This window comes from Dipodomys merriami, unplaced genomic scaffold, assembly GCF_024711535.1.
Source record: "Dipodomys merriami isolate MVZ:Mamm:240054 unplaced genomic scaffold, mDipMer1.0.p SCAF_78, whole genome shotgun sequence".
Taxonomy (NCBI): Eukaryota; Metazoa; Chordata; class Mammalia; order Rodentia; family Heteromyidae; genus Dipodomys; species Dipodomys merriami.
The window spans coordinates 5,695,578-5,723,214 of record NW_027206379.1 but is presented as its reverse complement, the minus strand read 5'-3'; the positions used below and the strand labels follow the sequence as shown (position 1 = coordinate 5,723,214).

Below are 27,637 nucleotides of genomic sequence, written 5' to 3'. Positions count from 1 at the left end.
CCAGGCCTCCAGGAGCAGCTGGAAGGCCTGGGCTCCGAGCGGCGCCCGGTGGAGTAGGGGCCATGGGTCCTGCCCACAGCAGGCAGGCAAGACGGGGCCCCGATTTCCATCTCAGGACTCCGGTGCATGCCCCCTCCCCCTGGGCCACAGCAGACACGTCACAGCAAATGGCAGAGCTCTGTATTTCACCAGTCATTCCGTGGCTTAGAAAAGTCCATCCATGTCCATGTGAGACCTGCCCGGCCTAAAGCAGGTCGTAGAAATAGTCCAGACCTTGGCCCAGCTCCCAGATGGAGACCCCAACGCCCAGCTCCCAGGCCAGCTCCAGCCGCACCTGCAGAGACTGGGCACAGACAGAGGGGTGGGCCCAGAGGTCTCCCCAGCAGCACACCCAAGCTGGCCTGCGGGCTGGCTCCCACGGCAGAGTGCACAGGCTGTGAGGAGGAGGCGCTGCTGTGGTGCAGCATGCTGACACCTGGCCTGACCCACACCACTGCCCGCACCCCAGCGCCCCGGCCAGCACCCAGCAGCACATGTACCTTCAGAGTCGGGTAGAACACCAGGTGCCTCCCGCCGCGGCTCCTGTGGGGTAAGGGGGCGGTCTTAGCACGGGGCCAGGCACGGCGGGACGCAGGGGCAGGCTCCCACCCCAGCCTGGGGCTAGGGTCCATGCAGAGGGCCCATGGGGGCTCTGGACCCAGGCCCTGCCGTCCCCCACACCCGCACTCCCCCGGGGACCTGCTGCCACGGCTTGGAGAGCTGTGTGCACACATCACTCACTTCTTGTACTCGAAGAAGTGCTCTGCCGCCTGGCTGTGCCACACCATGCGGGGCTTGTGGTCCTTCAGCATCTGGATATACCTGGGGAGGCCGGGGGGTGGGTGTGGGGCGGGCCGGGCCCCTGGGCCGGGGCTGCAGCCACCCCTGCACGTGGGGCGGAGTGGGGCTCACAGGTCAGAGGACCCACAGGACCAGCCAAGGGGGGCCAGGGAGCTGTTTGTTTTTCACTCAAGGCTAGAGCTCTACCACTTGAGCCACAGCTCCACTTCTGGCTTTTTGTGGCTAATTGGAGATAAAGTCGTATGGACTTTACTGTTCGGGCTGGCTTTGACCCACAATGCTCAGATGTCAGCCTCCTGAGTAGCTAGGATGACAGGCGTGATTAAGTCACCATCAGTGCCCAGCATGAAATAGGGAATATTATGATACAATAATTATGTTGTCCTTCAAAGAATCACAAGGGGGGTAAACAAGGTCGGCAAGAATGTACTCACTACCTTACTAACTGTGACCCCTCTGTACATCACCTTGACAATTAAAAAGAGAACACTCACAAGACCTCACCTAGACCTGCCACAGACCTAGAGCCTCAGTGGCCAAGAGGGTGTCCTGTGTATTTCCACGAGGACATGGAGTGTCACTCCACAAAGACCTGTTTGGAAACCTCTTGGCTTTGGAAAGCTCCACAAGAAGAAAAGCAGGATGCATGGGTAAGTGGAGAGTGTGGCCTAGAACCGGGGGACCCACCGAGGCTAGAGGCAGGGACAGATAACAAATCTGCCCAACTCCAGGTCCCAGAGCAAATCCACAGTGAGACCTCCAGCCCCGCACCGGCCCGCCACATGGCTCACAGAAGCCCTGGACCTAAGCTACAGTCCTTGAAACACCAGCTGAAGGACAGTCCTGACCCTTCCTGGCCGTGCAGCATCCAAAGGGTCTCCTGTGGAGCCACAGCCCGGCACACTGGCAGGACAGGCCCAGAGCTGGGCTGGGGATGCATCTCCACAGCCGGACGGCCCAGGGCCAGCTCTACACTCAGTCCGGTGGGCGCCCCGGTCACGTCAAGACTGCTGGCTCAGCAGCCGTGGGACGTTTTTCTCCTTGGGTCTGATGAGTAGGTTTTCCCAGAAGGTTTGGGGCAACACATGGGGAGGAAGGTGGAACAGGAGCGCAGTGGGAAGGGGGGGGGGCTGCCCTGGGCCTGACTAGAATGGCAGGCCACCTGGCCCCCCGCTGGCCACCTGGCCCTCCTGGCCTGGCCCCGCTGGCTGCCCGGCCCCCCACTGGCCGGCCAACCCTCCGGTGTTCAGCGCTGCCGTCTGTGGGGCGCGTCTGCCTGTGCTTGCAGGGCCGGGCTTCATCACGCAAGTCGGCAATGGCTCCTCACCAGGCTGGCAGTGGGGCTGCGGGGCGGCAGCCCAGGGGCCCCGCCAGGCCCCCACGTGGAGGCCCGGTCATCAGCCAAGTGCGGGGACCATGGTGGACACCTGAGGCTCCCGCGAGGAAATTCCGAGGTCCGGTCCAAAACACTTGGGCCCTGGGAAGGCGGGGCTGTGTGGCTGAGCCTTGCGGTGGGCCCGCCGGCAGAGCCGCATGATGGGGGAGGGCAGAGAGCCCCCGCTGGACTTGTGGCCCCTGGGCTGCAACACAGCCCCCAGACTTTTTTTTCCCCCCAGTCCTGGCTTGAACTCAGGCCTGGGCACTGTCCCTGAGGTCTTGTGCTCAAGGCTGGCGCTCTACCACGTCAGCCACAGCACCACGTCTGGCTTTTTCTGTGTATGTGGTGCTGAGGAATCAAACACAGGCCCTCATGCATGCGAGGCCAGCGCTCTACCACTGAGCCCCATTCCCAGCCCCTGCCAGGCTGCTTTGAAGGCAGAACTCCAGGGGCCAGCCAGAGCTCTGGATTGCACTGTGCAGACCACACCCTGGGCAGGATCAGATGGCCTGGCTCTGGGCCCCAACACAACGTGAGCCAGACACCTGCCCACCCCAGGGTCTTGGCTGTGTGTATGGCTGGCAGATGGCAGAGCCACGGATGTCCTTCGACCCCCAGGAGGGTCTCGGGTCCAGCACTGGAGGCTGAGGCGGGCGTGAGAGACACTGCCAGGGCCCTTGCTAGCACAGTGGGTGTGTAGCAAGGGTTGGTAAGGCCCTGGGTTCAGAGGGAGGGCAAGAGCACACAGAGACACAAGAATCATCACCCATGGACAGAGGGAAAAGACACCATCTGCCCACATGCAGCCGAAGAGAGACATCAGGAGCCAGCCCTTCCAGCCGTCTAGACTGAATGAACACGGCTAACTTCAGTACAATAAGCTGCCCTGTGTGCGGTGGCTGTGATGTCCTAAGAGGTGAGTGCAGGGGTCAGAGCGCTAAGACGAGAGACAGCAGACAGCTCAGACCTCGCAACGAGCATGACGCTGGGCTGGGCGGTACGGACAGAGGAGAAGCGCCAACAACTGAGCAACTCCAGGAATGAAGCACAACCCAGGTGAAGCGGTCAGACTAGCACAGTCACAGGACCAGAGATGCTGCAGACGCGGGAGGACAAAAACACTGGCAACAGAAGAGGAGGGGCCGTTCTAGCCAGTCCCACCTGCTGGCCTGAGGAACCTGAAGCCTTGTCATACCAGCCAGCACACGCTGCCAGCTCCCGCACACCCAAGACAATGGGGCCCAGCTCCCGCACACCCAAGCCAACGCTGCCCAGCTCCCGTCCACACCCAAGCCAATGCTGCCCAGCTCCCGTCCACACCCAAGACAATGCTGCCCAGCTCCCGTCCACACCCAAGACAATGGGGCCCAGCTCCCGTCCATACCCAAGCCAATGCTGCCCAGCTCCCGCACACCCAAGCCAATGCTGCCCAGCTCCCGTCCACACCCAAGACAATGCTGCCCAGCTCCCGTCCATACCCAAGACAACGGGGCCCAGCTCCCGCACACCCAAGCCAACGCTGCCCAGCTCCCGTCCACACCCAAGACAATGCTGCCCAGCTCCCGTCCACACCCAAGACAATGCTGCCCAGCTCCCGCACACCCAAGACAATGCTGCCCAGCTCCCGCACACCCAAGACAATGGGGCCCAGCTCCCGCACACCCAAGACAATGCTGCCAGCTCCCGCACACCCAAGACAATGCTGCCCAGCTCCCGTCCACACCCAAGACAACGCTGCCCAGCTCCCGCACACCCAAGACAATGGGGCCCAGCTCCCGTCCACACCCAAGACAACGCTGCCCAGCTCGCGTCCACACCCAAGCCAACGCTGCCCAGCTCGCGTCCACACCCAAGACAATGCTGCCCAGCTCCCGTCCATACCCAAGACAATGCTGCCCAGCTCCCGTCCACACCCAAGACAATGGGGCCCAGCTTGCGGGGCACCATGGATCACGCCTGTCATCCTAGCTACTCAAGAGGCTGAGATCTGAGGATTGAAGTTCAAAGCCAGCCTGGACAGGAAAGTCCATGAGACTCTTATCTCCAATAAACAACCAGGAAAAAAAAAAAAAAAAAAAAAAGGCGCCCAGCTTCCACGCCTCCCAAGCCATGGGGCCTGCTTCCACGCCTCCCAAGCCACTGGGGCCCTGCTTCTGTGCACATCCCCAGACGATGGCAGGACAAATTCCCAGAGACAGCGCCTGGGCCAGTGCTTTGGGCGTGGCGGCCACGCTGGGGGCCCTGAAGCAGGACAGAGGCGCCCACCCAGTCCCTAACTCTGACTGCACAACCTGTAAGTCCAGGGAGACCAGCCCCAGCCTCTCCACTTGCAACTCTCCCTCTCCTGGGAGTGACAGCCCCTCACCACCCATTACTGGAGGCCCTGTGAACTTGCCTCCCAGGGCCCGCTCACCTGGCCCCGATGACAGGCTCACGGGCGTCCTTGGAGGTTGCGTAGTCCATGCCATACAAGTTTAGCCCCAGCAGGATTTTGCTTCGCCACTGGGACTTGGGGTCCAGGACTTGGACACAGGCTCGAACCCACGAGAGTGGGGCATTAGGACCAGGCCTGTGGGGGCAGGGGGGGTGGGGGTGGAGATCCAGGAGGAGGAGGCCCTGTGCCTGACAAACTCCAGTTCTCCAGGACACCCACCCACGGCTATTCTCCCTCTGTGACAAGAGCCAGCAAGAACCAGAAGCAACCCATCACCAGGGTGCCGTTGGTGTAAGTCGGCCTGGACCCTGGCAGGGGCAGGGGCGGTGTGCACAGCCTCCCCACCCCAGACCCGCTGGGGGGTCTGAGGCACAGGGAAGGTCCTGGCTGACAGATTCACAGTCCTCCCCAAAGGCCCAGAGACATGACTTAAGTTTCTGACAACAGGGCTCTGCCCCAGGCAGCCCCTCCCCACTGACCACCCCTCTTGATCCTGAGCCCAGGGCAGGCACAGCACCACCAGGCAGTAGCCAGGCCCAGAGAAGGTGGCGGCTGCCTGTCTATGCGGAACCCCAGAGCCCATAGGCAGGAGGGCATCTGCTCTGAGGCCCGAGTGGGCTTGCAGCCCCGGTGCCGTGACAGGCCTGCGGCCCACAAGCCCACACTCACTGCTGCGACGTGGAGTAGTCATAGGTCATGAGGCTGAAGCCGTCCAGCACAGGGGCCAGCTGTCCAAACTCCTTGTGTGTGAACATGCCCAGCTGGTCAGTCCTGCAGGAGGCAAACACGTCCCCCTGAGCCTGCCATGCGGGGCCTCCCGGACCCTCCCAGACCCTCCCTGCTCTCAGCCCCGTCCGTCCCGGGCGCATGCCGCCGGAGGGCACACGAGGGCGTGGCCGTGGCCCGGATGCCAACAGGCACCGCCTTTCCCCGCCTCACGGAGCGACCCTCGGCCCCACCCGCAGCAGCCTTCACTCAGCCCAACCCTGGAGCCTTTGCTCCTCAGGGGGCAGCAGGCCAAGACCCAGCGAGTCCCACTGAGGACGTAGGCCCGGCCACCCCGAGCAGCACAGGGCAGGCGTGGCTCCTCAGCCAGACCTGCTCCCGTCCCTCCGGAAGGCCATGGCTTGACCACAGCCCGCTGGAGCCTTTCAGGCCTCACCCCTCGACACTCCAGGAGGAGCTCCCATAGCTCCCCAGCCAGGCCCTGCCTTCCAGGATTCCCTGGCTCCCAGAGGAAGTCGGGGGCCATGGCTGAGAGCTGGGGGTGACTCCCCTTAGTCCCATCCTGCGTGACTGGTGTCCCAGCGGCATTTGGCCACTGACACCCTCCTTGGGAATTGTCAGCTGCGGGGGGTGGGGGTGCGGGGGCTAGACAGGGAGAGAAATGCGTAGAGGGGACTCCCTGGGGTGGCAGTGGGAAGCCAGCTAGCTGATGGCCCAGAGCTCAGGTCAGGCGCACCAGGGACTGAAGAACAGGGGTGGGAGGAGGAGACATGGGGCCTTGTTTACCTCTTAGTAAACATGGCCTTCCAGGTGCAGCAGGCGTGCGGGCGGGCAGGCGTGCGTGCCTGTGTTCGTTCTGGTCCTGGGGCTTGAACTCAGACCTGTGTGTTCCTGAGCTTTTTTGCTCAAGGCTAGCACTCTAGCCACAGTTCTACTTCCAGCTTTTTGGTGGTTAATAATAGATGAGTCTTACGGACCTTCCTCAGATCTCAGCCCCCTGGGTAGCTGGGATGACAGGTGTGCGCCTGGAAACTTCCTTCTAAACCTCCCTCCCTCCCTTCTTTCTCTCCTTTTTTTTTGGCAGACAGGGGCTTGAACTCAGGGCCTGGGCACTATTCCTGAACTTTTTAGCTCAAGGCTAGCACTCTACCACTTTGGAGCCACAGTACTACTTTTGCTTTTTTAGTGGTTAATTGGAGATAAGAGTCTCTTGGACTTTCCCGCCCAGGCTGGCTTCGAACAACGATCTTCAGATCTCAGCCTCTGAGTAGCTAGGATTACTGGTGTGAGCTACCAGTGCCCAGCTGTTTTAAAGCTTTCTTTACAGTAGATCTAAAGCAAGATAGTGATGTGTGCTAGTTCTGGGGTTAGTGTGGACAGGGGTGTTTTCTACAGTGATTTTGATTCCTAGCTGCCTCTTTCTCTGGCAGGAAGGTCTCACGCTAGGATCCTGTATCTCCCTGCAGGCAGGCTGCGGGTCTGCAAGAGCACAGCGTGGCTGTCGCTGAGTCTGCCCACCTCAGCCCAGGGGCACGTCCAGCCACGTCCACTAACGTCACTCCAGAGAGCGGAGGACTGCATGGTTAGCTAGACACCAGAGGCATCTTTCTAGAACCATGTGCAGGCGGCTCAATAGCTATTTGCACACTGGACTGGCTGCTCTTGGAAGTCAGCCGACACTGGGCAGAATTTAGGTGTCCCACTCCAATGGTGGGATGTGCCCCCCCCCCGTGCGCACCGTGCCCCTGCCCTGCCCCCCCATCCCCACCCTGTCCCCCCGCCCCCGCTCCAGATCTCTCTTCACAGAGTGGGTCAGCTTTTTTTTTTTTTTTTTTTGCTTTTTTTGTCAGTCCTGGGGCTTGAACTCAAGAGCCTGGGCACTGTCCCTGAGCTGTTTTTGCTCAAGGCTAGCGCTCTACCACTTGAGCCACAGTGCCACTTCCAGCTTTTTCTGTGTATGTGGTACTGAGAAATCGAACCCAGGGCTTCATGCATGCTAGGTGAGCTCTCTGCCCAATGCTCTGGCAGTTAGACATGAGTCTAACTGTCCTGTTCCTGCAGTAGCACCCAGGTCACAGCCCTGTCCCAAGAGTTTCAGAAGAGGTACCTTGACGGGCTGGAACAGTTAAGAAGCCGGGGTGTGTGTGCAGGTGTGTGTGTGGGGGTGTGTGTGTGCAGGTGTGTGTGTGGGGTGTGTGTGCAGGTGTGTGTGTGGGGGTGTGTGCAGGTATGTGGGGGGGGTGTGTGCGGGGGTGTGGGTGTGGGTGCAGGTGTGTGGGTGTGTGTGTGGGGGGGTGTGTGTGCAGGTGTGTGTGGGGGTATGTGTGCAGGTGTGTGGGGGTGTGTGTGTGCAGGTGTGTGTGGGGGGTGTGTGTGGGGTGTGTGTGTGGGTGTGTGTGCGGGTGTGTGTGCAGGTGTGTGTGGGGGGGGGTGTGTGCAGGTGTGTGGGGGTGTGTGTGCAGGTGTATGGGTGTGTGTGCAGGTGTGTGTGGGGTGTGTGCGTGCAGGTGTGTGTGTGGGGGTGTGTGTGCAGGTGTGTGTGTGGGGTGTGTACAGGTGTGTGTGGGTGTGTGTGTGTGCAGGTGTGTGTGGGGTGTGTGCAGGTGTGTGTGTGCAGGTGTGCAGGTGTGTGTGGGGTGTGTGTGCAGGTGTGTGTGTGGGGGTGTGTGCAGGTGTGTGTGCAGGTGTGTGTGGGTGTGTGTGTACAGGTGTGTGTGGGGGGGTGATGGAGAGGGGGTGGGGGGGTGGATGGAGGCCCTGATTTAGCCTGTGGTGTCCTGGCTGCACAGCCCCAGCCATGGCCAGTGCCCTGTGGACACTGCCTTCGCCTGCTGACCAGACGGCGGGACGGCACATGGGGCCTGCTCCCCTCCTCTGCTCTGCATATGTGAAGCGCTGCTCACAGCAATGGCGCATTTCCTAGAAAATGTGACGATGTCAGGAATCCAGGCAATCAAAAAGGAATTCATAGCCGGGTGCCGGCGGCTCACGCCAGTCATCCCAGCTACTCAGGAGGCTGAGCTCTGAGGATGGAGGTTCAAAGCCAGCCCGGGCAGGAAAGTCTGTGAGACTCTCATCTCCAATGAACCACCAGAAAACCAGAAGAGGCGCTGTGGCTCAAGTGGTAGAGCGCTCGCCTGGAGCTGAAGAGCTGAGGGACAGCGCCCAGGCCCAGAGTTCACGCCCCCACAGCCGACCAAAAAAAAAAAAAAAAAAATGCATGCAATTGGACCTGACTTTTGTATAGACATAAACATCGAACATGAGCTGTTCATGTACAGTGCGCAGCTGCCACATTGCTTGTAAACACTTGTGGGACATTAAAAAAAAAAAGAGGGGCTGGGAAGGAGGCCCTGGGTTCAATTCCTCAGCACCACATAAGCAAAAAGAAAAAAGCTGGAGGTGGCGCTGTGGCTCAAGTGGTAGAGCGCTAGCCTTGAGCTGAAGAGCTGAGGGACAGCGCCCAGGCCCAGAGTTCAAGCCCCACGACCGGGCCCCAAAACAAACAAACAAAAAAAAAAGAGCTAGGCGCAGCTCACGCTACCAAGAGGCCAGCACTCGTCAGCAGCGCCCGAGGGGCTGCCCATCCGCAGCGGGGAGGGAGACGGCACTTACCCGGGGAGGACGGCGGGGGGGATGACCAGGATGGCCAGCAGCTGGGCGTGGTGCAGGGCCTCCGCCATGTGGGTGAGCATGTGGATGAGACCCCTACAAGAACCGGAACACGGGGTTGGCCCAGAGCACCACCGGGCTCTCCGAACGCGGCCAGGTCCCCGGATCAACCCCGCAAGAGCAGAGCCAGGCCCATCAACGGGGCTCCTTACCCCACCCCTGGGTGTAACCCGGCCAGGGGCCTGGGGAGGGGCCAGGAGAGCAGGGATCGGTGCCAGGCCTCAGAGTGCTGGGAAGCCAAAAGGACTGGAGGCAGAGCGGGGACCCCGACATCACCCCGCATCTCCGCTCATCCTCAGCCTGTGCGACACCGCAGGGTGCACAGTCCACACCAGGCTGGTGCACCTCCAGGACCGACGCCGGCCTTGCGCCCTGTGGCCTGCCCTGTCCCGGGCTCCTGTCCCGGTGGGGAGAGGTGGGCCGCGCCCGCGGTCCCGGTGCCTTGGCTGCAAGGTCAGCTTTGGTACGCTACCTCCACACTGGCCTCGGGAGCAGACCCAGGTGTCACCCTGTGCCAGGCCCGCCGCCCCGCCACGCCCAACCCCGCCACAGCTCTGCAGAGCAGGGGCAAGGCCTGGGTCCCAGCGATGGCTGACCACTGCACAGGAGTGGCTGCTTTCTTTCTGATGTGGCCCAGATTGGGCTATCACTTTCCACCCTGAGGGTCTGTGGTTCCAGCGGAAGAACCCCGGCCGTGAGGGATGGGGGGCGCCCGAGTTCCGTCCGCCACCTTTCTTCCTTGGCCTGGTGTCTGCATTGCCAGTGGCTGTACACACACACACACACACACACACACAGACACACACGGGCATGCCGAGCCGGCGGCGTGCCAGCGTGGGTACTGGGCCTCACAGGTGTCCAACCAGAGGTGTCCGCCACCCATCTGCTTCCCACCTCTAGGTAATGGCTTCGGAAGCCGCCCCTCCGGGGGAGGACCCTCCTGCCTGTGCTCCATAGCGGTGGGCCGCTTTCCCAGGCTGGAGCACACCGACGGCCACTTTTAGGGCCTCAGGAAACCGGGGCACTTCCCACGAGGAGTCCGACCTCACAAAGAGGCTGGAGCTGGCCTCCAGAGGACAGTGCTCTGGGACGGGGACTGCTGCGAGGGACCACCGAGGACTGTGTCCTCAGACCCTGGGTAAGCTGCCTCCGAGCCTGCGCCTGGCGGCCGGTGCTCGCAGCCAGAACCTGGAGCACAAACACGTGGGCCAGGGCTGCCAGCCCCCCCTCCCCCCTCCCCGCCACGGCCCGGCCTCTCTCGGGGTGGGTGAGGGTTAGCTGAAGAGCAGATACCGTCAGAGTAGGCTGCTGTCCCCAAAGCCCATCACACCACCGGCCTCTGGCGTGCTGGGAGGGCTACCACAGGACCTCGGCTGTCTGCTGGGATAAGACCAGGCCAGCTCTGCAAACCCGGGCACCACCCTCTCCAGGGGCTCTCTCTGCCAGGGGCCTCAGGGAGATAAAGGGCCCCCGCTCTCCCCTGGAGATTTTGGCGTGAGGTCAGGGGAGTCAGGAACTCCTGGGCAGCCTGGGCGATCCAGTCCCCCGCCCGTGGCTGCCTGTCCCGTGCCTCCCATCGGTCAGGTGTGGTGGTCTCCATGTGGGGCCAGATGCTAATCTGAAGCCCCAGAGCCGTCAGACAGTTCTTGGGTGCCTCTCCACTCCCTGGGGGACGGAGGGGCCATGTGTCATGGAGACCCTAAGCCATTTCACTTTACCACCTGGACCAAGGACAAGTGTCCATGTGGAGCACAGCGTTGCCAGAATGATCTGGCTTTGCAAATCCAGGACAGATGTGGGGGGGGGAGGGCCATAGAAGCCGGCAGGGCGGGAGCTCCCAACCACTCCTCTCATGGCTGACACAGCGGGGCTCACTGTGGGAGGCGGCTCCAAGCCAACACCGGACAGTGTCTCAGCTCCGTGGCCACCCGGCTGACGCTCCCGCCAATCCCTCCTCCCAGCGCTAGCACTAGTCACTAGGAGCCCCTGCTGCAGCCTCTCACTTATCCAGGCTCCATGACTTCCTGCCAGGCCTCAGTGCGGAGCCCAGACGCCCACACAAGGCTGCTCCCTGCATGGTTAATGCGCTGAGATGGAAGTGGATGCGGGCAGGGCTCGGATTAGTGGGCACGCAGTCCAGGATTAGCAGGAAGGCTGGCGGGTGGCGGAGCTGTCTCCCCTGGGAGACTCCCTCCCTGGGGGTGTGCAGGAGCTCCCCCAGCGCTGGGAACGCCCCGGCCCCATGCGCGGTGCTACCTTCAACAAGGGCCCTGGCACAAGTCGCTCAAGGCACACCCGAGTCCTCCTCCTCCTTCCCTCCCCACCCCCCAATCTCCCCAGACGCCACATAAGTGGTGTGGGGATGCTGCCCCCACACGGCAGAGCTAAGATCTGCAAGTCTCCTGCCAGACACAGGGACTAGGAGGTGACAGGGATGCTAGGCGAGCCAGGACCTCCTCTGGGGCCTCCTCAGCCAGCCCCGAGCCGGAGAGAGAAAGATGACTCCAAAGCGCTCAGCTATGGCTGAAGGGCCGGCTGGCTGGCTACAGGACTCTGCTGCCCAGGTACCTACTGTGGGCTGCGCCAGCCTCTACCAAGGACGCACCCAGGCCAGCACAAGTTCCACCCTGGCGACGATGGTGCTCCCTTGGCTGCGTTCTGTAGGCAGACCCCAAGTCTGGCAGAGCTATGGAAGGTGAAGGTCCTGCCTCCCTCCTGAGTCCCAGCTGCCCTGCCCCGCCCCGCCCCGCCCCTCCCTGCCCTGCCCTGCCAGAGCTCCTGGGCCCTGTAGGCTTACTTCGCTGCTGCCCCAGGCTCCTGCGGCTCACTGGAGCCTGTGATTCACCCCAACCCCAGCTGTGAACTACAGGAGCCCAGGGGGAGGGTCGGCGCCCCAGTGGCAGTGCAGGGCATGCCCCACACACTCAACACTCTCAGGACAGCAGAGGAAAGAAAGAGGGGTGGCATCCTCAGGGCTGTGGGGGCCCATGGGTGGGTGGGGGGAGCATGGTGTGGCAGCTCCGGCCGGGCCAGCCCGCCCTCCCCCGGAGGACACTGGGACCGCCACACCCCAGGCCTGCACTGGCCCCCCCCCCCGCCTCCTCTCGGCAGGCGCACCTGTGCTCAGCTGGGAGGTGTCTGCTTTCCAGCAAGCTGGCCTCCTGCACAAGGCCACCCTCTCTTTACCAGACCGGGGTGTCTGGCTCGGCCATACCAGCTTCTAGGAGCAGGCCCCCCTTCTCGGGGTCCTGTCCCCCCCAGGAGCAGAGGCTGCTGGAGGAAGACACCTCCCCAGCCTCCCTCTCCTGAGGTCTCCCTGTAACACTGCCCAGCATGGACAGCCACCCGCTTCTCCCACTCACACGTGCTTCTGCCTCAGCAGCTGGCTCCAGACCTCCACCACAAAGCCGTCAAAATGCTGGTTCTGCAAGGAACAGGAGCAGATGAGGAGGATCAGGCACCCACAAGACGTGAGGAGACAGCCGTGGAGCCACTCTGCCAAGGCCCTACTCCAGCCCGAGGCCAGACCCAAGCCGGCGGCACACACCGTCTCCCTCTCCGGAGGGAGGGCTCCGGCTGGGGCACTCCTGCATTCTGCCCACCCTTTTCCCTCCACCCCTGCAGCCAAGCACACCGTGCCAGCAGATGTGGGCTTCAAGCAGAACAGAAGAGGGGTCTGGTCAACAGAAACCCCTGCTCCAGGCGGTAAGGGGCCTCCCACCCCAAGAACTACTGCGGTCAGGAGGCCATGCCGTGCCCTTCCAAGGCCACCCTCTTGGAAGACAGGGGCTGTAATGCAAATGCCAACGTAGAAAGCCAGGCCACAGCAGCCAAGTACAGGCCCTGTGGGGCCTGAGGGCGTGGCGGGCAGGAGAGCTGCGGTGACAGGTGTTACCTGCCAGGGCCGGGTGGGCTGAGCCCTGAGCCCTCCTGAGCCCTGAGCCTTCCCGAGCCCTGAGCCCTCCTGAGCTGGAGGCCGGGCCGGGCGGCTGAGCCCTGAGCCCTCCTGAGCCCTCCCGAGCCCTGAGCTGAGGCCCGGGACGTCCACAGACCTCACCTTTGCCACCTGGACCATAGTCTTGCTGAGCTCCTCTATCTCGTCCTCACTGTCGAAGACGCTCCGGAAGTCATCGAAGGTCCAGTCCTCAAACAGAAGCCGAGGCACTGAGGAGAGGACACAGGGAGTCGGCGTCCTCTGCTCGTTGCCCTTTGGCCCCAGAGCAGGCTGTGGTGACGGATGGAAAGGCCCCTGGACAGCCAGGGGTCCAGCATGATGCCCATACCCACACCCCAGGCCCGGGAGGGAGCCCTCCCCCACCCCCCACCCCGCTCCCTAGGGGCCGGGCTGCTTGCTGGTGTCTCTGAGGGTGTCACCAACCTGGCCTTGACCTGAGCGTTCCCAGCCCCGCCCCGCGCCCCTCCCCGTACCTCGCCCACCCCGTGCCCCGCCCCGCGCCCCGCCCCGCACCTCGCCCCGTGCCTCTTCAGTCCAAGCTCACAGCTCTGGCCCAACCCCCAGGGTCACGCCCTCAGCCCGAGCACCGCAGGCTCACTCTGCTGCCCCAGGGGCACATGCCCACCCCCGAGCGGTGAGCTCCAGGGTAAATGTCAATCCTGGGCAGAACGCTGAGCATGGTTCAGAACGCATCATTGCTCATTGGACAGGTGAAGAAAGAAATAGAAGAAGACGATGGCTGGGAAGGTGGCTCCGTGGTAGAGTGCTTGCCTTGCATGCTTGAGGCCCTGGGTTCGATTCCTCAGCACCACATAAGCAAAAAGAAAAAAGCCGGAAGTGGCGCTGTGGCTCAAGTGGTAAAGCCGGAAGTGGCGCTGTGGCTCAAGTGGTAGAGTGCTAGCCTTGAGCTGAAGAGCTGAGGGACAGCGCCCAGGCCCAGAGTTCAGGCCCCACGATCGGACACACACACACAAAAAGAAGACGATGCAGTCACTGGTGGAGATGGTCCTGGTCTTGATGGGTCACAGTCCAGGAGAGTGGAAGAGCCTAGCACTGGGCTGGACCATGAGCCATGAATGCCAAGCGAGGGGTGGGGGTGGGGAGGAGCACCGGCTGTCTGAGCTCAGAGCAGTCAGAAGCACAGCCTACACTTGAGCAGTGTGAGGGCTCGGGGCCTGACCACACACAGGCCCGCTGGACTCACCTATCCGCAGCCCCTTGGCTTGCTTCCTGATGGTTCTCATCCACCCTGCGGGACATGGACCAGCAGTCAACACGGGCACACGCTTGCTCGGAAGGTTCAGAACACTCCAGAAGAAAAACAGCAGCGTGGAAGAGGTGAGGGAGCCCCAGGGAAAGAGGCCATGTGAGAACTGACCTCTGGGGCTGGGAAGGTGGCTCAGTGGTGGAGTCTGCCTCCCATGCCTGAGGCTCTGGGTTCGATTCCTCAGCACCACATAAGCAGAAAAAGCCGGAAGTGGTGCTGTGGCTCAAGTGGTAGAGCGCTAACCTTGAGCTGAAGAGCTGAGGGACAGCGCCCAGGCCCAGAGTTCAGGCCCCGTGATGGGGAAAAAAAAAAAAAAAGAACTGACCTCTACCCAGCCCAGGGCAACCCTACTCGACCAAGTCTTACCCTTCCTCCTGGCCCCCCTTGGCTCCAGCACCCTCCTCCTGCCCCTACAAAGTGACTAAGCCTACTCCCCCTGCATGAGACAAGGGGACAGGTGACTAAACTCCGAGAACCTTGGAAATATCAGAGCAGGTCCTCCAAGCTGAGGAATGGCCAGAGCCCACCAGACGCTCCATCACCTCCTCTCAGCTCTCACAGTACCAGACGCTCCATCACCTCCTCACGGTTCTCACAGTATCAGAACCCACCAGACGCTCCATCACCTCCTCACGCTTCTCACAGTATCAGAACCCACCAGACGCCCCATCACCTCCTCAAGTTCTCACAGTACCAGACGCTCCATCACCTCCTCACGCTTCTCACAGTACCAGAACCCACCAGACGCCCCATCACCTCCTCAAGTTCTCACAGTACCAGACGCTCCATCACCTCCTCACGCTTCTCACAGTATCAGAACCCACCAGACGCCCCATCACCTCCTCTCAGCTCTCACAGTATCAGACGCTCCATCACCTCCTCACGCTTCTCACAGTATCAGAACCCACCAGACGCCCCATCACCTCCTCTCAGTTCTCACAGTATAGGAACCCACCAGACGCTCCATCATCTCTTCACAGTTCTCCCAGAATCAAGGAAAACAGCTCTGCTCTCAGAACTCCAGTTGACTATCTCCTCTTTTGCTAATCATGTCAGAGCTCGGTGCTGGTCAGCCACAGACACTCAGGCCCCTTCTGATGGAGCCGCTCTCGGTGGAGCGTCGTCCCAAGCTCCACCTTCCTCCCTGGATCTCAATTGGAGACAGCTACCAGGAGGACAGAGTCCACGGCCTGGGTCCTTCACTGCCTAGGGCCTGTGCAAGTCATGCCAGGGCCGGCCCTGCACACACTCGCATGCAGCCTGAGTGTGCAAGGGAAAGCCCATCCCATAGCCAACCTGACTCCTGAGTCTGAAATGAGAGAGAGGTGAAAACGCCCTAGAATTCCACTCTGTCAGCTCCAGGACAGTAGCTTCCCCAGTGTGGCCATCCAAACATTGATCAGCCTTGCAGAGGCCCATGGCGGGGAGGACTGTGGTGGGCAGCCCCGTGGCGGGCAGCCCCGTGGCGGGCAGCACCGTGGCGGGCAGCACCGTGGCGGGGAGCCCCGTGGCGGGGAGCCCCGTGGTGGGGAGCCCCGTGGCGGGGAGCCCCGTGGCGGGCAGCACCGTGGCGGGGAGCCCCGTGGCGGGCAGCCCCGTGGCGGGGAGCCCCGTGGCGGGCAGCACCGTGGCGGGCAGCACCGTGGCGGGGAGCCCCGTGGTGGGCAGCACCGTGGCGGGGAGCCCCGTGGTGGGCAGCACTGTGGCGGGGAGCCCCGTGGTGGGGAGCCCCGTGGTGGGCAGCACCGTGGCGGGCAGCACCGTGGCGGGGAGCCCCGTGGTGGGCAGCACCGTGGCGGGGAGCCCCGTGGTGGGCAGCACCGTGGCGGGGAGCCCCGTGGCGGGCAGCACCGTGGCGGGGAGCCCCGTGGCGGGCAGCACTGTGGTGGGCAGCACCGTGGCGGGGAGCCCTGTGGCGGGCAGCACCGTGGCGGGGAGCACCGTGGCGGGCAGCTCCGTGGCAGGCAGCTCCGTGGCGGGGAGCATCGTGGCGGGCAGCCCCGTGGGGCTTACGCTGCGGGCTGCTAGGCCCCACTCACACCTGGCCCGCACACCAGCCCGCACACCAGCCTGCACTTTGGGCTCGGCTATGCAGCATGAGGGGTAGGCTAAATGTTCATCACCCTCAGACATGCACACACACACACACACCCTGACCTCAGCAGCCACCGACACACCCCAAGTCACATGTGATGTCACACACACGTGCATTCGTACTGACACACACCCATGCACACTCTTCTCAGCCCCAAGGAAAAACAAAGGCAAAGAGGAGATAGGAGACCTTGGTCGACGTCGTGGAGGCCTGTGATCTCGAACATCTCCCGGCCACGTCTCTTCAGCTGCAGCCAGACTGGTGAGATCTGCGTGAACTTGTTCCCGAAGACCTTGGCGACGTCGTAGCCATGGCTGTTCCACTGGCAGGGGAGGGATGAGTGCAGGTGAGTTCACACCTCCTGCTCCTTGGGGCTGCCGCTCGCTCGGGATAGGCCGGGCGGAGCCTGAGTGACAGCGGCTGGGCCGCCCGCCACCCTCGAGCTGCTGGGACTGCGGCCACAGCCTGAGATCCTCGTTGGTGTCCCCTGTGCCCAGGGTGACACCCCTCCACCTAAACTGGTACGTATGTACCCCTTGGGATGGCAGCTGGGTCCAGGAAGCCCCAGGGCCCCTCTCGAGGCTCAGGGAGCAGCCCTTTATTCTGCCACCTCCAGGATGGCACCGCTCCCACGGAAGCAACAGCCAAGAGAGCAGAGCCTAGACTAGGAGGCAGCCAGCCAGTCCCGGGGGCTGGGAGGAGCCAGGGTCGAAGCCTGTCCCTCCATACCACAGGGCCCCAACTTACTGGAGTAATGTAGCCTAGAACATCTCCAGCAAAATTTCTCTCCCGGGCTCTTGCTGAGCAGTAGCTGCGATGCTCCAGCACCACATCCTCTGCCTTGAGGTCTGTCACCACCAGACCTCGATCTTGGACAGGCTTATCTGAAAACTGAGTCTGCAGCAGAAGGAGAGAGAGAAGGCCGTCAGTTAGCTGGCATCAGTGTGAGCAGGGCACTGCGGGCAGCGCAGCGCAGCGCCCCACTCCACTCAGAATGGGCCGTCTCTGGATTAACACAGCACAGCCGACCTGGGAACTTCACAGGCAGCCACGCAGGTGGCCTGGGGACTCCACTCTAGCTTTCGGTGGGCAGACAGTGCAGCTGCCAGGGGCCAGGCCTACCCTTGCTCTGGGCTGGAGAGCAGGCAGACAATTATGGTGGCTCCCATTTTCCCACATGTGAAAATGGACAGCCGGTGGTCCCTGGGCACTCCAGGGCCACACACGCCTAGATCATGTGAGGAACATGCTGCCCCACTATTATCTCCCTGTGCCCCCCAATATGGATGCTCTTGTGCCTTATGAACAGACCTTTCTTACTCCACCTCTTTTTCTCAAAGTCCCCCATCTGTCTCTTGACTCAACGATTCTGCCATTGCTCTGGGGCTCAGCGCAGGCTCCCCTGGCCCAGTCTACTCCCTGAATGGCTGGCTCCACGAGGGACAGAGACGCCCACTATTCTGGTTCTCTGTTTCCAGGTGGAGCGCATCGGTCAGACCCAACTGGGTTACAGGAATGGTCCCGCCACAGCAACCTAGCCAGCAGCATGGAGAGCTCTGGGACGGAGGGTGGGCATGTGGCGTGGCAATCCCCGGGTCCCTGTCAGCAGAGCAGCATGAAGGCTGTGACACAGAGGGAGCTGTGGGGGGACGGAATGCCAGGGCAGTGGAGCAGGGGTATGGAAGAAAAGCAGGAGGTGGAGGAAAGTTGAAACTGCCACAGAAAATGTGTCCTGAACTGGGAAACGAAGCGTGCCAAAGAGCGGGCCCACCACCTGCAGACCAGCCGCCCTGACTCCCGCCGCCCTGACTCCCGCTGGCCACCCCGCTGCCTGCCCGTCACCCGTTTGCTGGCAGTGTCAGGAGGAGTGAAGTCCCTCCAGGGACAAACCCACAAACGCCACCCTGGGGAGAGGATTGTGATGCGTTAGCTCCTGGCTACCCTGGGGCCATGTCATGTTCCTACCTTCTCTAGCAGTGTCTTTGAGGCAGCTTTTTTGGCATCTGACTTTGACAGCGTAGTGTGAACAAACCCACAGGCTAGAGCCAGCCAGAGGACATGGAGCAGTGCCCACATGGCAGGCACCTCACAGCCAGGGCCAACTTGTGTGTCCAGGAAGCTGCGGAGAGAGCAGAGAACACAGAACACGCCCCGCATGGAGCCCGGCAGCCCTCTGCTAATGGGAGCACCTCTAACAAAGCCTAGGGCCTCACGGGTCTGGGCTGGACCTCGGTTCCAAGGGACACAGTTCTGCTCTGGGCCGGCCCTGGAATCGAGTCCTCTGCACGTCTGGGCCCCTTTGCCTCCACCACCACCAACTTTAGACACCTGGGCAGGAGCTTTACCACCCCTGGACACAGACAGAGGGCTGCCCAGCAAGCCCTCTGACACAGACCACTCCCCTACTGCCGAGGGCTGCCCAGCAAGCCCTCTAGGGAAACAATGGCTCTGTGTATCCTCTCAAACCCCAAAACTATGGATACACTTATTTACATAATCTCAGGACAGAAGCTTTTTCAGTTGTATCAACAACTACACATTATAAAAGAAAATTTCACTACTGAAGTTAAACACATAAAAACAGGAAACTCAGGCTGGGAAGGTGGCTCAGTGGTAGAGCGCTTGCCTTGCATGCATGAGGCCCTGGGTTCGATTCCTCGGCACCACATAAGCAGAAAAAGCTCGAAGTGGGCCTGTGGCTCAAGTGAGAGCGCTAGCCTTGAGCTGAAGAGCTGAGGGACAGCGCCCAGGCCCAGAGTTCAGACCCCACGAGCGACAAAACAACAACAAACAGACATGACACTTTCAAAGCTAGGTTCTGTGGTTTTTGCCTGCTAGCTCAGCTATTGGAGAAGCTAAGGTGGAAGGATTGCATGAGCCCGTAAGTTTAAAGACAGCATGGGTAGCTGTGAGATCCTGTCTCCTGAAAGAAAGAACCAAAACTTCAATTTGGGACGTAAAGAAGCAAATTTGAAGACAAATATTAAGTCAGAAAACACATATTTGGGTTCTACCTATAATGGATCCATGATATGTGAAGAAATTTTACAAAATAAAAGACATCATGCTAAAAATGTCCTCATCTAAAAATAAAGGACATGAGAGGTATAAAATACAACAATACTTCAGTCTAGCAACTCAGCTTCACTAGTGATCACAGAAACAAACACTCAAGTAAGTCAGGGTGTCCACTGGTTATGAGAAGGATGAGAGCCTGCTTACAGGAGGATCCGGAAAACTCTCGAGCCGAGCGGAAATTCAAGCTGCAAAAGGCTTTTCAAATGACAATCTGGTTATCACCATTATACTGTCCACTTCCTTCCTCTCACACGCAGGCCAGCTCAGGCCCCGGCACCTCAGAGACTCGACACAGAGAGGCACTGAGGAGCCTGCAGCTCCACGGGTCAACACAACACAACAGAAATCTGCATTTATGCAGCAGAATATATATATATGTATATATATATATTTTTTGGGGGGGGGGTCCAGTCGTGGGGCCTGAACTCTGGGCCTGGGCGCTGTCCCTCAGCTCTTCAGCTCAAGGCTAGCGCTCTACCACTTGAGCCACAGCACCACTTCCGGCTTTTTTCTTTTTGCTTATGTGGTGCTGAGGAATCGAACCCAGGGTCTCATGCATGCGAGGCAAGCGCTCTACCACTGAGCCACCTTCCCAGCCCCTATGCAGCAGAATATATTAGTGTTTGCTTTTGGTTCTTTTTGATCAATCATGGGACTTGAACTCTGGGCCTGGGTGCCATCCCTCATCTCTTTAGCTCAAGGCTAGCACTCTACCACTTGAGCCACAGTGCTATGTCTGATTTTCTGGTGGTTCATTGGAGATAAGAGTCTCACGGACTTTCCTGCCAGGACTGGCTTTGAACTGCGATCCTCAGATCTCAGCCTCTTGAGTAGCTAGGATGACAGGCTTGAGTCGCTGGCACCCAGCTTGTTTTGTTGTTTTTGTTATTAAACTCTCTGTAGCTAGGCTAGTCTCAAATTTGAGATCTTCCCGTCTCTGGAATGCTGAGAGTACAAGGATGTGCCACCACACCTGACCTGTATGTCTCTATGTTCATGTTTGCACAGACATATGTATGTAGGAATGTGTGTGTGTGTGTATAGACAGAGACCTGCTCTGTAGCACAGGTTGGCCTTAACATTGAAATCTTGTTGAACAACCAGGATTACCAGAGGGAACCGCCACGCCAGCTGGACAGTCCTCACAGTCCTCCTCCTCCTTCCTGGGCCCTCAGCCACTGGATGACCATCTAGAGCCACCGCCTGCATATAAATGCCCGCATAAGAAAGGGCCAAGGAGGTGGAAATGTGAATGCACTGGCAACCAGGAACTACTGGTCATTCGTTTCTTCTACTTGTATTTTCTGCACTGAATCCTTTCTTTCTTTTCTTTCTTTCCCTCTCTTTCCCTCTCCCTCTCCCTCCCTCTCTCTCTCTCTCTCTCTTCCTTTCTTTCGATATTGGTCCAGGGTCTTGAACTCAGGGCCTGAATGCTGTCTTTGAGGTTTTTGGCTCAAGGCTAGTGCTTTACTGGAGCTATAGCTGCACTTTTTTTTTTTTTTTTGAGTAATTTATTGGAGATAAGAGTCTCATGGAGCTGGGCACTGGTGGCTCACGCCTGTAACTCTAATTACCCAGGAGGCCGAGATCTGAGGAAAATGGCTCAAAGACAGCCTGGGCAGGAAAAGTCTGCAAGATTCTTTTTTTTTTTGGTCAGTTGTGGGGCCTGAACTCTGGGCTTGGGCGCTGTCCCTCAGCTCTTCAGCTCAAGGCTAGCGCTCTACCATTTGAGCCACAGCGCCACCTTTTCTAGTGGTTTATTGGAGATAAGAGTCTCACAGTCTTTCCTGCCCAGGCTGGCTTTGAACCTCGATCCTCAGATCTGAGCCTCCTGAGTAGCTAGGATTACAGGTATATAGCCACGGGCTATAAGATTCTTATCTCCAATTAACCACCAGAAAACTGGAAGTGGTGCTGTGGCTCAAAGTGGTAGAGCACTAGCCTTGAGCAAAAGAACTCAGGGATGGTGACCAGGCCCAAGTTCAAGCCCCAAGACTGACCAAAAAAAAAAAACACAAAAAATAAAAAGTCTCAGTCTTTCCTGCTGGGGCTGGCTTCAGACTGCAGTTCTCAGATCTCAGCCTCCTGAGTAGCGAGGATGAAGGGGTGTGAGCCTCCGGCCTCAGCTTCTGCACTGGACTTTATTAGCGGTGCTGTTCACGTTTAGGTTTTGGGAAATTCTGCACAGCCACAGTTCTGCAGGCTGTCAGTCCTTCAAGTGGCCTCACCTCTTCTCTCAGCCCTGCAGAGCACGGGTTCCAGGCCTGCCGAGGGTCCACAAAACCAGGGCAGAAGCTGGCAGGAGGTCTGAGGCTGACCCAGCTCACTCCCCCTGGGGCCAGAAGCACCTCAGAATCTAGGCTTGGAATCTAGGCTGAATTAGCTCCAGAAAACCCAGCCAGGAAGAGTACACATGATCCCGGTCACCCCCAAGGCTGCCGCCCTCCTCGGTGACCCCTGGACTGGGTGCCTGCCTTCACCCCTCTGCCTCCTGGGCAGAGGCTGCCCTGCTCTGCCCTGCTGCCAGGGATTCCCACGGCTGGTACGGGAGGTGACTGTGGCAGCATGTTCCCACGCCACGGCTACCCAGGGGCTTCTCCAGCCAGGGGAGGTGCCTGGCCACGCTCCGGGGGCACGCAGGGCAATGCTGGATGCTCAAGACCTCGAGAAATGGCAGTGACTGCTAAGAGCCATTGGTGTCTGGAGGGGGCGATCTAGGTTCCCATTACCCTCCAACCCTGACCTCCCGTCCTACCAGTGTTTCCCCTCAGCGAAAGGAGGAAAAGCAAGGGGGTAATGGGGGTAACAGCCTTCTGCCACCTCCCCTCACCCCACCACAGTAAACTGTAAGGCTTGGGCTGGATGGAGTTTTGGCATGTAACAGGGTTGGGGTGAATGAATCACCCAGAGCTTGCCTGGCCAGGCTGACTATGGCTGCCCTGGCTCCAGGTGTATCTTAAACCCCTAAACCCCTGCCTGAGTATAAACTCCTCTTTTCACGGATGACAGAGGAAAGGGTGAAAAAACAGAAGGCTGTAACCCTGAAGGCGCAGTCCAGGACTGACCTGAGGGTGTGGCCCGGTGCCCCGCCCCCACTGTGGCCTCGGGTCTCCAAATGAGGTTCTGCAGATACACAATTGGGCCAGGGTGGGCTGGGAAGTTGGCTCAGTGGTAGAGCGCTTGCCTTGCATGCCTGAGGCCCTGGGTTCGATTCCTCAGCACCACATAAGAAAAAAGCCGGAAGTGGCGCTGTGGCTCAAGTGGTAGAGTGCTAGCCTTGAGCTGAAGAGCTGAGGGACAGCGCCCAGGCCCAGAGTTCAGGCCCCACGACTGGACCCAAAAAAAACAAAAAAAGACAAAAAAAACAATTGGGCCAGGGTAAAGGAGGAAGCTATCCTTGAGTACACAGCTTTCCTATTCCCTGACCTGTGATCCCCACCTCCCATGATTCCTCCTCTCTACAAAAGGGTGGAAGAACAGGGGTAGGGGATATGTGGAAAACATGGAGGGGTGTAGTTAAAAACAAAACAAAGCCAGGCACCAGTAGCTCTTACCTGTAATTCTAGCTACTCAAGCAGCTGAAATCTGAGGACCAAGGTTCAAAGGCAGCCCAGACAGAAAAGTCTGAGAGACTCTTATATCCAAGAAACTACTCAGAAGTTGCAGAGCGCTAGCCTTGAGCACAAAGAGGCTCAGGGACAGTGAGTGTCCAGGCCCCGAATTCAAGCTCAGGACAGGCCAAAAATAAGTAAATAAATGAAATAAATGTACAGACCCAGGAGAATGCCAGGGCCAGGGCTCGTGTTATCCTTGGCAGCTGAGCAGTGCAAACTATGGGGGGGGGGGTAAGGCAGTGTGGTCTGAGGGTAATGGTGGGGGGGGTAAGGCAGTGTGGTCTGAGGGTAATGGTGGGGGGGGTAAGGCAGTGTGGTCTGAGGGTAACGGCAGGGGGGGTAAGGCAGTGTGGTCTGAGGGTAACGGCAGGGGGGGTAAGGCAGTATGATCTGAGGGTAACGGCGGGGGGGGGGGGGAAGGCGGGGTTAAGGCAGTGTGGTCTGAGGGTAACAGCGGGACTCCCTCTTTCCCACCCGCTCTCAGCTCCGGTGCCCATGAGGGCAAACTCTCCACCACGCCCCTCACTCAGCCTCGGGGTCCCAGCATTCTTGAATCACCGTGTGACGTGTGTTTCTCCTCGGGTGTCAGTGGCTCACATCTGTAATCCTACCAGACCTGACAATCAGTTGGGCAGGAGAATCTGTGAGACTCTGATCACCAATTAACTACCACAAAAGCTGGCTGTAGAACTGTGGCTCATGTGGTAGAGTGACAGCTTTGAGCAAAAAAAAAGCTAAGGGAGAGCTGGGCGCCGGTGGCTCACGCCTGTAATCTTAACTACTCAGGAGGCTGAGATCTGAGAATCTCAGTTAAGGGAGCATCTTAGGCCCTGAGTTCAAGCCCCAGGACTGCAAAACATAAAAATGTGTTTCTTCTCCAAGGACCAATGACCTTCTTTGGGAAGAAGCACCCCCCCCCCCACAGTGCAGTATGACACTGGACGAACAGAACCGTCTCATACACTTGGTCTGGTAGAGTCAACGTGATGATTCCCCCCCCCTCCCAGTGCAGCATGATGACACTGGACGAACAGAACCGTCTCATACACTTGGTCTGGTAGAGTCAACGTGATGAGACCCGCCTCCCGGCCTCCGCTGTCACACACTCTTAACTTCTGATTTGTTGTTGTTGTTGTTGTTTTGGTCATGGGGCCTGAACTCGGCCTGGGCGCTGTGCCTCAGCTCTTCAGCCTGAGCTGCTTTGAACTGTGATCCTCATAGCTCAGCCTCCTGAGTAGCTAGAATTACAGGCACCTCCGGCACCCGGCCTTCTGATTTGTTTTTAAGAACTAGCCTCAGTCTCTCAGAACCGATCTCACTTCAGTACTGTGGAATGCTGACTGGTACTGATGGGGGTCACTGGGGCTTGAACTCAGGGCTGGGTGTTATCCCTAAGCTGCTTTTACTCAAGGCTAACACTCTTAAGCCACAGCTCTACTTCTGTCTTTTTTGGGTGGTTTACTGGAGGTAAGAGTCTCATGGACTCTCCTGCCTGGGCTGATTTCCAACGGTGATACTCAGATCGCAGGCTCCTGAGCAGCGGGAAGAGGTGATGAGCAGCAAGGATTATGGGGTGAACCACCAGAGTCCCACTGCCTTTTTGCTTTTTCAATGTGAAGGGACTGAACCCAGACCCCTGAACATGGTACACAAGCACTCTACTACTGAGCCATAAATTTCATTCACAGCTTTCTTTTTTTAATGGAAATGATGCTTTTACACCAAGTAGAGGGGTCATCCTATGATTTCACCTTTGAGCATGAATTTTGTAGCTGTGTTCTTAGGTGAGAAGCTTTCATGCTTGGAAATAAAATTGGTGTAAGAGTCAGGACAGGCTGGGCACCGATAGCTCATGCCTATAATCCTAGCTACTCAGGAGATAGAGATCTGAGGATTGTGGTTTGAAGCCAGCCCTGGTGGACAAATGTGAGATTCTTATCTTGAATTAACTAGCAAAAAAGCTGGAGGTTGAGGTGTGGTTCAAGGGGTAGAGCATTCATGGGAGAGAAAAAGCGAAAAGCCCCTGGCCCTGATTTCAAGGTCCAATACTCACATACATATACATATACATATGCATATGCATATACATATAACATACATATTCAGATACATACACACGAGTCAGGAAGATCACAAACCTGGGTGAACTTTATTGACCATATGCTACTCCACAGCCAAGTCACAGGCACCATTCACAGATGAGACGACCCTGGGGCAGCCTGCTCAGGGCTGGGGGCTACAACCACAGGACACTAACATCCCCACACAATGGGACGGCACGAGGTCCAGTTTGGTCACTGACCTCTCCAAGCCTCTGTTTAGAAACCTGTGAAGCAAGGAGCCCAGGAGATACCCTTGCTTGCAGAGTCACCAGAGCTTTCAGCCTGGTGAAAGTTAGGGGGAATCCATACTTCCTGCCTGCCTGGCACAAATCGGAGACCTACTCCTGACCACTCAGCACACTGACTGCGCTAGCTCTCTACCCCTAATAGCCACACTGTCCTCCAGCTGTGACCAACCCCGCGTGCAGTCACACTCCTCCAGCTGTGACCAACCCCGCGTGCAGTCACACTCCTCCAGCTGTGACCAACCCCGCGTGCAGTCACACTCCTCCAGCTGTGACCAACCCCGCGTGCAGTCACACTCCTCCAGCTGTGACCAACCCCGTGTGCAGTCACACTCCTCCAGCTGTGACCAACCCCGTGTGCAGTCACACCCCTCCAGCTGTGACCAACCCCGCGTGCAGTCACACTCCTCCAGCTGTGACCAACCCCGTGTGCAGTCACACTCCTCCAGCTGTGACCAACCCCGCGTGCAGTCACACTCCTCCAGCTGTGACCAACCCCGCGTGCAGTCACACTCCTCCAGCTGTGACCAACCCCGTGTGCAGTCACACTCCTCCAGCTGTGACCAACCCCCTGTGCAGTCACACTCCTCCAGCTGTGACCAACCCCGTGTGCAGTCACACTCCTCCAGCTGTCACGACCCCATGTAGGGTCACACTCCTCCGTCCTCCCGACGTCACCGCCCGTGCACAGGGTCATACTCCCGCCCGCGCGCCCGGTCACACTCCTCCCGCACCGCCCGCGCGCACGGTCACACTCCTCCCGCACCGCCCGCGCGCACGGTCACACTCCTCCCGCACCGCCCGCGCGCACGGTCACACTCCTCCCGCCCGCTCCGCCCGCGCGCACGGTCACACTCCTCCCGCAGCGCTCCGCCCGCGCGCACGGTTACACTCCTCCCGCAGCGCTCCGCCCGCGCGCACGGTCACACTCCTCCCGCCCGCTCCGCCCGCGCGCACGGTCACACTCCTCCCGCACCGCCCGCCCGCACGGTCACACTCCTCCCGCATGCTCCGCCCGCGCGCACGGTCACACTCCTCCCGCACCGCCCGCCCGCACGCAAGGTCACACTCCTCCCGCACCGCCCGCCCGCACGGTCACACTCCTCCCGCCCGCTCCGCCCGCGCGCACGGTCACACTCCTCCCGCAGCGCTCCGCCCGCGCGCACGGTCACACTCCTCCCGCAGCGCTCCGCCCGCGCGCACGGTTACACTCCTCCCGCCCGCTCCGCCCGCGCGCACGGTCACACTCCTCCCGCAGCGCTCCGCCCGCGCGCACGGTCACACTCCTCCCGCCCGCACCGCCCGCGCGCACGGTCACACTCCTCCCGCAGCGCTCCGCCCGCGCGCACGGTCACACTCCTCCCGCAGCGCTCCGCCCGCGCGCACGGTCACACTCCTCCCGCACCGCCCGCCCGCGCGCACGGTCACACTCCTCCCGCAGCGCTCCGCCCGCCCGCACGGTCACACTCCTCCCGCCCGCACCGCCCGCGCGCACGGTCACACTCCGCCCGCCCGCACCGCCCGCGCGCACGGTCACACTCCTCCCGCCCGCTCCGCCCGCACGGTCACACTCCTCCCGCCCGCACCGCCCGCGCGCACGGTCACACTCCGCCCGCCCGCACCGCCCGCGCGCACGGTCACACTCCTCCCGCCCGCTCCGCCCGCACGGTCACACTCCGCCCGCCCGCACCGCCCGCGCGCACGGTCACACTCCTCCCGCAGCGCTCCGCCCGCCCGCACGGTCACACTCCGCCCGCCCGCACCGCCCGCGCGCACGGTCACACTCCTCCCACAGCGCTCCGCCCGCGCGCACGGTCACACTCCTCCCGCACCGCCCGCCCGCACGGTCACACTCCGCCCGCCCGCACCGCCCGCGCGCACGGTCACACTCCTCCCGCAGCGCACCGCCCGCGCGCACGGTCACACTCCTCCCGCACCGCCCGCGCGCACGGTCACACTCCGCCCGCCCGCACCGCCCGCCGCCCCCGCGGTCTCGCGCACACCCCGGCCGCCTGGCCCGCCCGTCCGTTCGGTCTTGGCGCCCACGTCACTGCGGAGAAGCCCAGGCTGTGGGAGGAGGATGAAGAGGAGGAGAAGGAGGAGAAGGAGGAGGGAGAGGAGCACAAGGAACCTCTGCCGCCGTGGGGCTCACCTTCATGTCAGGAAGCCGGCTAACCGCTCGCGCATGGCCGGAAGACGCTCAAACACGCCGGAAGTCCCGCCCACAGCCG

General features: G+C 60.2%; 2 protein-coding genes across 2 annotated transcripts; one reads left to right on the top strand and one right to left on the bottom strand.

Annotated features, from left to right (window-relative positions):
• Positions 1-163: 163 nt before the first annotated feature.
• On the bottom strand, positions 164-27,637 carry Chid1 (chitinase domain containing 1). Its single transcript, XM_070009487.1, has 13 exons — positions 27,559-27,637; positions 18,333-18,486; positions 17,115-17,264; positions 16,557-16,689; positions 14,210-14,254; positions 13,108-13,214; positions 12,413-12,474; positions 8,994-9,086; positions 5,322-5,423; positions 4,632-4,787; positions 781-861; positions 540-582; positions 164-343 (listed from the first exon to the last, which is right to left on the bottom strand). The coding sequence occupies exons 2-13, from the start codon at positions 18,441-18,443 to the stop codon at positions 245-247; spliced, it is 1,182 nt and encodes a 393-aa protein (XP_069865588.1). The 5' UTR covers positions 18,444-18,486; positions 27,559-27,637; the 3' UTR covers positions 164-244.
• LOC138818655 (anti-sigma-I factor RsgI2-like) lies at positions 24,819-27,581 on the top strand. Its single transcript, XM_070009632.1, has 3 exons — positions 24,819-24,843; positions 25,568-26,050; positions 27,307-27,581. The coding sequence occupies exons 1-3, from the start codon at positions 24,819-24,821 to the stop codon at positions 27,579-27,581; spliced, it is 783 nt and encodes a 260-aa protein (XP_069865733.1).

Excerpts from the sequence above, each read along its gene's own strand:
- Chid1 (XM_070009487.1), bottom strand. The coding sequence starts at position 18,443 with ATGTGGGCACTGCTCCATGTCCTCTGGCTGGCTCTAGCCTGTGGGTTT. Across the intron at positions 17,265-18,332 it reads CAAAGACACTGCTAGAGAAG|ACTCAGTTTTCAGATAAGCC; the intron begins GTAGGAACATGA and ends CTTCTGCTGCAG. Across the intron at positions 14,255-16,556 it reads CCTCCACGACGTCGACCAAG|GGTGGATGAGAACCATCAGG; the intron begins GTCTCCTATCTC and ends CATGTCCCGCAG.
- LOC138818655 (XM_070009632.1), top strand. The coding sequence starts at position 24,819 with ATGAATTTTGTAGCTGTGTTCTTAG. Across the intron at positions 24,844-25,567 it reads TTTTGTAGCTGTGTTCTTAG|CTGTGACCAACCCCGCGTGC; the intron begins GTGAGAAGCTTT and ends ACTGTCCTCCAG. Across the intron at positions 26,051-27,306 it reads TCCAGCTGTCACGACCCCAT|CGCACCGCCCGCGCGCACGG; the intron begins GTAGGGTCACAC and ends CTCCTCCCGCAG.